This window comes from Solanum tuberosum, unplaced genomic scaffold (genome assembly GCF_000226075.1).
Source record: "Solanum tuberosum cultivar DM 1-3 516 R44 unplaced genomic scaffold, SolTub_3.0 scf00035, whole genome shotgun sequence".
Lineage (NCBI taxonomy): Eukaryota > Viridiplantae > Streptophyta > Magnoliopsida > Solanales > Solanaceae > Solanum > Solanum tuberosum.
The window spans coordinates 70120-79961 of record NW_006238963.1 but is presented as its reverse complement, the minus strand read 5'-3'; the positions used below and the strand labels follow the sequence as shown (position 1 = coordinate 79961).

The 9842-nt window shown below is 33.8% G+C and overlaps 1 protein-coding gene and 1 long non-coding RNA gene across 3 annotated transcripts; both read left to right on the top strand.

Moving 5' to 3' along the window:
• Positions 1–228: 228 nt before the first annotated feature.
• Positions 229–5271, top strand: LOC102589621 (sodium/hydrogen exchanger 2-like). Of its 2 annotated transcripts, none has more exons than XM_015306675.1 (15): positions 229–419; positions 767–992; positions 1101–1219; positions 1921–2018; positions 2134–2193; positions 2287–2333; positions 2448–2642; positions 2762–2808; positions 3075–3141; positions 3274–3374; positions 3484–3585; positions 3688–3826; positions 3910–3972; positions 4087–4170; positions 4566–5271. In XM_015306675.1, exons 2-15 carry the CDS (start codon positions 819–821, stop codon positions 4881–4883), a joined length of 1614 nt encoding a protein of 537 aa, XP_015162161.1. In that variant the 5' UTR covers positions 229–419; positions 767–818; the 3' UTR covers positions 4884–5271. The 2 variants fall into 2 exon arrangements, with proteins under 2 accessions (XP_015162161.1, XP_006342736.1); XM_006342674.2 differs by having other exon boundaries at positions 229–505.
• Positions 5272–6460: 1189 nt separating this feature from the next.
• On the top strand, positions 6461–7016 carry LOC107059779 (uncharacterized). The gene is made up of 3 exons (XR_001472918.1): positions 6461–6737; positions 6836–6888; positions 6970–7016. It is a non-coding gene; the product is annotated as an uncharacterized lncRNA (long non-coding RNA).
• The last annotated feature ends 2826 nt before the right edge of the window (positions 7017–9842 follow it).

The window sequence follows — 9842 nt, the reverse complement described above, 5'->3', positions numbered from 1 at the left end:
AATAAATTGAAACAGATGGACTACTTACCTTTGAACACAGTAGAAACACTAATTAAAATTAATGTGTTGATTAAAAGGTCAGATTAAGTGACCAAATAGAGACAAACGGTCAAAAATGCAGACAGGTAGGATCCTTTTGATGAAATGAACGGCGCTGATGTGAATAGAAAGATGACCATTCCAATTTCCACACAAACTATAAATTACCCTTTGATTCCATTTGTCTTTTCATCGATCTTCTTCTTCTTCTTCTTTCTCATCTCTCTTAATCAATCATTTCTCTAGAACTTTCCTCTGTCACTTATCACAATTGATTCCGAATTTGATTTTCAAAAGCGCCAGAATTCTTTACTGAATTCCGCTTTGTTCAAGTTTTGCTGATTTGTGTTCAGTTTCGAGTTTTCTCAACGGTTGAATCTGTGAGTTGTTTTGTTAATCTTGAGATCTGATTGAATTTTCGGTGGTTATAAACTCAATTTGACGGGCAATTTTGATCGGAGTATTGGTAAAGTTTTCGTTATCTTCATTTAATTTTTTATTTTTTTTTGTATTTATTTATGATATGATATAAATGCTAATTGAATGAAATAAACAAAGAATATCGATGAGTTTAGTTCATGTGGCTAGTTCTGATTTTGGATTTTGAGTATTTTACAAGTGTCACGTAGTTGTTTGTAGCTGCATTTATACGCTTATATATTTGTGTGTGGATTTTTTTGAAAAGTTTATGATCTGAGAATTGTGTGTTATTGGTTTGTGGTTGTAGGGTTTGCTTGAAATTGGAATTAAGGTATCCAAAGAGGAAACTTGTTTGAAAAATGGTGTTTGACTTTGGGACGCTGGTGGCAAGTTTGAACAGATTGTCAACTTCTGATCATCAATCTGTTGTGTCGATTAACTTGTTTGTTGCGCTTATCTGCGCGTGTATTATTATCGGTCATCTGCTCGAGGAAAATAGATGGATGAATGAGTCCATTACTGCCCTTGTTATCGTGAGTTCATTTGGTTGATACTATCACTATTTTGTGCTTTTTGTGATACATGATGAACTGATGATTTTTTTCTGTATGTGGTTGTGGTTCTTGGACTTTTGATGACAGGGTCTTTGCACTGGAGTTGTCATTCTACTAATAAGTGGAGGAAAGAACTCACATATTTTAGTCTTCAGCGAAGATCTTTTCTTCATTTACCTTCTTCCACCTATCATTTTTAATGCTGGGTAAGTATTGCATTTAAAATATATATTATCTTTCTGCGGAACAAAATGTTTAGTCAATAATGTTTCTGTAGCATTCTAGATTGCAGTAACTACCCAATGACTGCTTGCGAGTAACTGATGCATTATCTTGAAAGCTTAGACCTTGATTTTCTGAAGGGAAGATATTTTTTTGGTCAATCTTGTTCTTAAGCTTTGTGCAATGCAAACTAAGCATGGTATATAAGTGGAGAAGGGTAGAGGGGTGAGTCAATTATCCCGAGTTTTGAAGGCTGCGGATGGCCATATTTCTCAATTCATTAAAAAAAGTATTACTTGTTCAAAGTAACAACTTAGAATTTGTTAATTGATGTTTAGACGAAAACAGATATGTCGTTAGTCTTAAGTTGGTTAGCCCCTTACTTAAAAGTTTCATCAAAACACCCCCCAATTTGATATTACTAATGTATACTATATATAGCTTCTATGGAAAATATTTCCCACTGCCAACCAAACAAGGAAAATAGTATTTCTAGTCATACCAAACACACACTAATGCTCTTTCCTTTTACAATGTTGAAGCTCTTGTGGCCTTGTGAACTCATTGACTTTTAACAAGGCAAGCTACTCGGTAGCATGTGATATTTGTTTGATTTGACTAGGGTTTAAATTGTTCAAAAGGATTGCAATGAGTTAATTTTTCTCCATCTTATTATGTTCCTCAGGTTCCAGGTGAAAAAGAAATCATTTTTCCGCAATTTCAGCACTATCATGCTTTTTGGGGCAGTTGGCACCTTGATATCATTCATTATCATATCATTCGGTGTGTATTTCTATCCTTTCCATCCTTTGTTTTTGTTTTCCCGTATAGGAAGTTTCATAGCATTTATTACACTCATGATTCACCCATTAGTAATAATGTCTATTTTCATGATCAGGTGCTACTAGCATTTTCAAGAAATGGAATATTGGAAACCTTGAAATTGGAGATTACCTTGGTACTTCCTGCTGTTTCCTCTGTGTTATTTATTTTCAAAACTGTGATTGATAACTTCTTTGCATGTTTCTCATCTATCTCTATTCGTTTCCAGCTATTGGAGCAATCTTCTCTGCAACAGATTCTGTTTGCACCTTACAAGTCAGTATAAATCGTACTTACTTAATAAAAAAGCTACAAAGTCGTAGCATTTTAGGCTGGTCAGACTTGCTGCTCTCTTACTGATCAGGCATATTCTATTTGGAAAATATGTAGGTGCTTAGTCAGGATGAAACACCCTTACTGTACAGTCTAGTTTTTGGGGAAGGTGTTGTGAATGATGCCACATCTGTAGTTCTGTTCAATGCTGTCCAGAACTTTGACTTATCTCATATCAACACAAGCAAAGCTCTGGAATTAGTTGGAAACTTTCTGTACTTGTTTGCGTCGAGCACCATCTTAGGGGTTGCTGTGAGTCTCTCTCTCTCTCTCTCCGCACATGCTTGTGTATCCTTATTTGTGATTTTTTTTGTGCGCGTGCGCGTTGCACCAGTGACACAAGACTGACATTAAACATTTCCCTGGTGCAGACTGGTCTACTGAGCGCCTATATAATTAAAAAACTCTACTTTGGAAGGTTCGTATATATTTGCTTTCACAAATAAACGTCCTTTTGAATGCTCTCTTAGGTTAGTTGCAACAGATAAATATTTGGATATATATATATTAATCCTGAAGTTGGTAAATTGGTTTTGTGCAAAAGACTACTCAAGAAAATGGACTGCCGGTGTCTTCTTAGAAATTTTTGTTCTCTTAGATTGCACAATTTTAAGCTTACATGATAGATAAGAAAGATGTCTCTTCATTAAGGACTTGGATTACTTACTTCTTGATGATCTCCAGGCACTCCACTGACCGTGAGGTTGCGATAGTGATACTTATGGCTTACCTATCATACATGCTTGCTGAAGTAAGTTTCTCGACTAAGTAGCTGGTTAACATTTTTTCCTTTCGAAAAGAAAATTAATCACTTCCTTTCTGGGAAATATTTATCTTTCTATAAAGTTTTCACACTGAAAGTTTGAAACTATGTTGATTGCAGTTATTCTATTTAAGTGCAATCCTCACTGTGTTTTTCTCTGGGATTGTGATGTCTCACTACACCTGGCATAATGTGACTGAGAGCTCAAGAGTCACCACCAAGTATGTTTGTACAACTTTTGGAACACTACTGATGGAGTGTGTTCAATTGCTCCTATTTCTGCCCATAAGATGGTTTAATCCTAACATATCATCTTCACCTGTTTCTCAGGCACGCTTTTGCTACATTATCATTTATTGCTGAAATATTCATATTCCTTTATGTTGGTATGGATGCTTTGGACATGGAGAAGTGGAGATTTGTAAGCGACAGGTGAATTTCGATATCATTGAAGTTGATCATTTACTATTGATTATATGTAAGTGGAAAAAGACTTACATGATTGATGGTTTTTTGTTTCAACTCTATTTGCAGCCCACAATTATCACTTCAGGTTAGCTCCATACTGTTGGGTCTTGTTTTGGTTGGAAGGGCAGCATTTGTTTTCCCCCTGTCATTTTTGTCCAACTTGATGAAGAAGTCTCCGGAGGAGAGGATTAGCTTTAACCAGCAAGTATGTGCTAATAACCTGTTAGTTACTGTAAAAGTCCTTCAAATCATATGGCCTCTCGTTATATCCCTTTGCTGATTTTGCAGATTATAATATGGTGGGCTGGACTTATGCGAGGTGCTGTTTCAATGGCTCTTGCTTATAATCAGGTAAAATACTAGTATCTGATATTACTCTGGTATCAAATTTCATGGATTATTTTTGCACGTTGCATATAGTCTTGAGATTTTTTTTTGACTGATTCCTTAATTTCATGCTTGCAGTTTACCAGGGGAGGCCATACTCAGTTACGTGCCAATGCCATAATGATCACAAGTACTATCACTGTTGTCCTTTTCAGCACAGGGGTAAGATATCTTAACTTTTTTTTTGATAAGATAAGTGGTATTAATAACAGCATCAGGAAGATGCAAAATTTACAAGATATGGCATTTGAGCTTACAAAAAAATCTCTGGCTAACTATACAAACTATCTAAGCCAGAGCTAATGAGTTAGTAAAATCCTGAAGTTGTTCTGCATTAACAGCAGGATACAAGTTGGTCCAACTAAACAAATTTTCAGTGCACCTAGTCTTCAAAATGCCTAATATTCCTCTAGCACTTGTCTGATACTTCTCAACTCGTGATAGATTTATAAATAACTTTCCAAAATTCATGTGTTTGACTGGTTATGCATGTAGCAAAAATCCTTGGAACCAAAGCCATTTAGTTGAGCCCCTAATTCTGTTTTTGTCCTTTACAGGTTTTCGGGTTGATGACAAAACCTTTAATTAGATTACTACAACCCTCACCAAAACACTTGAGCAGAATGATCTCTTCTGAACCGACGACCCCAAAATCCTTCATTGTGCCACTTCTTGAAAGTACACAAGACTCAGAAGCTGATCTGGGCCCAAATGTACCCCGTCCCCACAGTCTGCGGATGCTCCTATCAACACCATCTCACACTGTGCATCGTTACTGGAGAAAATTTGACAATGCATTCATGCGTCCCGTTTTCGGTGGACGAGGTTTTGTACCTTTTGTTCCAGGATCACCAACTGAACCAAGTGGTCATTAATTGCATTGCTGGATATGCAGATTACAGAAAATCATTTGTGTCTTGGGAGGGGGAGGGAAGATGGCAGTTTTTCGGTTTGAGGTTTTGCTTACTGTTAATAGCTTTTGGGTGTTGCTATGTGGTTAAAAAGGGCTTGTCTAGTTTTTAGATATATTCATTTTTCAGCTGAGTGCTGGCTTTTGGTCATTGCTGACAATTTCTATCTGAATTCCTTGGTTTTCTTTTTTGGTTAGTAATTTATCAGAACACCAAATAGGTGTGGGCATTAGCTACATAAATTATCTTGTAAAATCCTTCTACAGGTTAGAGTTTGGTTCATCATATGTAGAATTCACAATGGATGGTTGTAACATTCTCATTGCTCAGTAAAGTTGCTTAGATACACATTCCTTGGAAATTTCTTGGTTAATTAAGTTATTAATGTCGTGGATGAGTTTTTTCTTTAATTATATCCCTTCCTTATACCACTTAGCGCGCATCTGATACAAACTCTTCAGCTGAAATTTTAGATTCATACAATTTTAATTCAATGACTGAAACTAATGATGCAATCAAAGATGTTGGAATATGATCGCATGCAGAAATTCCAGAAAAAATATAGTCCAGTGAGGATAATGAAGTGTTGTAACACAATTATTCACAAATTTCAATTCAAGATTATACAATAAAAAATGTAACCAGATAAACATTAGTATATTATATATGAAATTTTTGTAACATGCAAAGTTGTTGAAACAAAAACAGCGTACACACTAAGAAAAATACAACGTGACGTGTTGAACTTGAATGATTATGAAAGTATTATAACATGCACATTGAATGCTGTTGGTTAGTTATTTTGAATTCAAAATCAGATGATTAATAGATATCTTAAATAGCAACACTATGCTTATTTAATAAATGTTAAACTTCATTTTTAACTATTTATTAAGTTTAAGTTATATAATAACTTGTCTTCGATTGTGTAGGATATATTGTCACTGCTATACAGTTGTAGATTCGGGAAATAACTCATCATGACAACGATTTTTTGGATTTTAAATAAATGATGAGTGAAGTATTCAGATAAGCATGAGAGCACTATTAGAGCAATTTCAACCGTTTATAATGAAATTTCTCATTTTGTATATATGCATTTAACATTTATGAAAAACATAATGATAAATTTTGAGAAAAGTTAGTATAATTTGTTCTACCAATACCAAGAGCTTGCACATAGTTGAAATATAATAAAACATGAAAAAGATTGAAAAAATAGATATGGCCGTTGGGGAACTTTGAAAGTGCAATAAATAAGGTAGATTTAATAAAAGAAGATCGTGTAAGGGCGAAGTAGGAGAGAGAATAGTGAAGAAACATGGGAGAAAAAATTTAGAAGAGAAAGTGGATTGATTTGGAGTGAAGGCATAATTTATGGAGATAATTAAAAACTCTATTTAAGCTAATTTTACTAGTGATATATCTATCTGATACAAAATTAGTAGTATTAAATAGTGAAAGAATAGATAATTGATAGTAGTTATTTTATAGTGTAAGTTAAATTATTAATAAATAGGGATAATTGTACATAATGACAAACTATTAATGTAAAATAAATACAGTAGCTATCGTTTCATTTATTTCCTTTAAGGAGCAAAGTCTCGGTTAGTTTGCTATTAATGGGCCCCACCGATTTGTATAAGTAAAAAAAAAAGTTGACGTTATTCTCTTCCTTTTATACAATATCTTCTTCTCGTTTATATCTCTTATTTCCTTCAATTTCTCCCAAATTTTCTCCCCAAAATTAGTTTGAAATTTCAAATCTCCACCAGCACGTTCTCAATCGCGGTTTCAAAATCCCTTCAAAAATTTCAGGTACCGCCAAAACTTATCTCAATCGATTAGTTTAAATATTTGTCTATTTTTTTCAGTTTTTTCAAGCTATTTTTCACATCAGTTCATAATCCATACAGAGTTTTCCTTCAAACAATGGATGCCCAGTCTCCATCTAAAAGATTCACAAGAGGTATACCCTTGCATGTCGAAAATAGTGTTGAACGCCCATCTTTTTGCTTGGGTTTAACTCAGGATTTTGGGGAGGTTGCAGGTTCAATGTCCAAATCCAACGCAATGCAAGAGATCAAATCCAAATTGAAAAATAATCCAATCAGATTGGAGGAATTGAGTGCAAAATCGAAGCAATCCAACATCAAAATTATGGAGGGAAGTAAGAAAGATTAGTCTGCTACTGGGTCAAGTAAAAAAAGGAAAGAAAAAATAACTAATTATACAGAAGAGAATGCAAAAAGAAAGGAAGTTGTTGTTTCTGGCTTATTGGAGCATGATGAGGTATTTGTATAATCATTATTTTTGTATATGTTACGATTTTATATTTTTCTTATATTTTTATGTGTTGATTCATGTCTTATAACTGTTTGTTTATACAGTTTTATATAGTCACTATGTTAATATCCAAAGTTAAATGTATAAAATAGAACCATTTAACTATACATACGCTATTTAACTATACATACAAGGTAAACAATTATACATTTGAAATTGGTTGTATAATGTATAATATATATACAGTATAAACATTTATACAGTTTTGTGCATTGTTTTATGTATAAATTTTTTCATTTGTATAAGGATACTTCTTTGTATAATGTTCCTTTAGACATATACAATTCCACAAACTTATACACATACATAAATGGTTTGTATTTCACTATACATACAATGTAAACAATTATACATTTGAATTTATTTGTATAAGTATAATATCAATAGTTATTGTATTCGTAGCGGTACAACAATTTATCTATATATACAATATAAGCATTTATACCCACAAATATTGAAGTAATGAAAGTGTTAGCTACAAAGCTTACTAGTTCACAGTATAAAGAATTTTGTGGAACAACATGTTTTGCCCAATTATCTAGCATTCGTAGGTGTCATGTTCAAGCACAACTGATTAGGTGCATGTTTTTGAGAGAAATTGAGGGTAGCTCAAAAGATGCAATCCTGATACATGTGAATGGCACCACTTTGCGATTCACCATTCGTGACTTTGCTAAAATATCTGGGTTAAAATGTTCAGACAATGAGAAGGATTTTGTCTTTAATACCGAAGAACCAAACAAGATTATTCTTCAGTATTTTGGAGTTGAAAAAGCCATCACCAAGAGTTAGTTGGTTGAAAAGTTTGATAATAAGGTTTGGGGGGATAATGATGATGATGCGGTGAAGTTTGCTATATTGTTCTATATACATTCATTCATCCTTTCTGAAGAACCAACCACTACTGTTATTGATAGGAAAGACTTTGATTTGGTTGAATCGGGCAGATACATTGACTATCCATGGGGTAAAAAGACTTTTGACCTTCTGATTCTGCATTTGCACACTAAGATCAAACACAATGGGAAGTATTTCAGGTTGTATGGTTTCCCACTTGCTTTGCAAGTGTGGTTTTATGAATGTTGTTCAAATTTTGATGAGGAAATTGCTGTTAATAAGGTATCTCATCACATCCCTAGGATACTTAACTGGAAGACAAATGTATAAATATATATCTGTATAAATATAGTATATATTATACATACATGAAGATTCTTGAATTACCTCCTGAGTATGTTCAATCAGATTCATCTCCAACAGAAACAACAGTTGCAAATGCTTCGGACGATGATTTTCAAGATCCTCCATGTCCAATAAATAACAAGGGAAAAGAAAAAGTTGATACTTGTTTGTCGCCTCCTAAGAAGAAATCAAGGCAGACAGTCACTCCTATTCAGAACAAGACAACACCTAGGGTCATTTCAAAGCAGCCTTGTTTAAGAAAGTCTCCCCGACGTGCCAATGTTGCAAAAAGACCTAAGTCACCACTTCCAAAGAGGCAGGCCAAAAAACATGCTAATGTTCCATCCTATACAGGCATTAAGCAAAATATTGAGATTAAATCAAGTGATGCTTTCGAAATACCATCCACCAGCAAGTCACATGATTTCAGTATATCGCGTGATGAGTTTGATCAATTCAAACTCTCAGTATTTATTTTTTAATTGTTTTATTTATTAAAATTCTTTTTAATTTGTATATTTAGCGTTAAAGTTACCTATATATGTCCAATTTCAGATGGAGAAACAGTTTACTGATTTAAGGAACTTCATTGAAAACAACTTCAAAGTTGTGTTAGATTCTATCAAATCAAAGAATGCGGAAGATAAGGTTTGTTAATATAGATCAATACATATATATTATACATAATTGTGATAAATATACATTTAATATTTTTCTTTCAGGGTGATGGTGTAGAAGTTACAGATAAAGTGCCAGTCGGTGTCGTTCAATCCGAAGAACCTTCTCAACATTTACCTTCTGAATTGAACTATCAATCTGTTTTTAATGATCTAAATGATCAAGAGGCTTTGTTCTTATACACTTGGTCAATCTCCGTGTACTTATTACAAGGATCTGAAATGACTCCATCGCAGCTCCTTGACCCCAAGACACAAAGTGGCTCTACCAATTCACCAATTGACAGCTGTATAATCTCAAAATCAGCAATACCATCATTACAAATTGATGTAACCATATCGTTCTCCTTATTTGAACTTTCACACAGTTCAGTGATATTGCTACTATTATCCATTTTGCTTATACAAATTGGATACTTGTTGAAGTCATCTGCAGCCTTTTTAAACATGATATACACTCTAACACCCATGTCATTGTGAATCAACATTGGCGTTTTGCTTTCTTTAACCTTATACTCAATTTTCAGTTTAATCACATTTGTATCAACACCGAGTTGCATTGCAATAACATTATACAACTCCTTATACGATGAACTTTCTTTAAAAATCACCCCCTCAATTGGATAATCAACGTAACAATTGTCATTGTCCCATCTACCGGAATGCATAACCACAATAGCTAATGAAGCCATTTTCAAAATTTATGTATAAAAAAAAA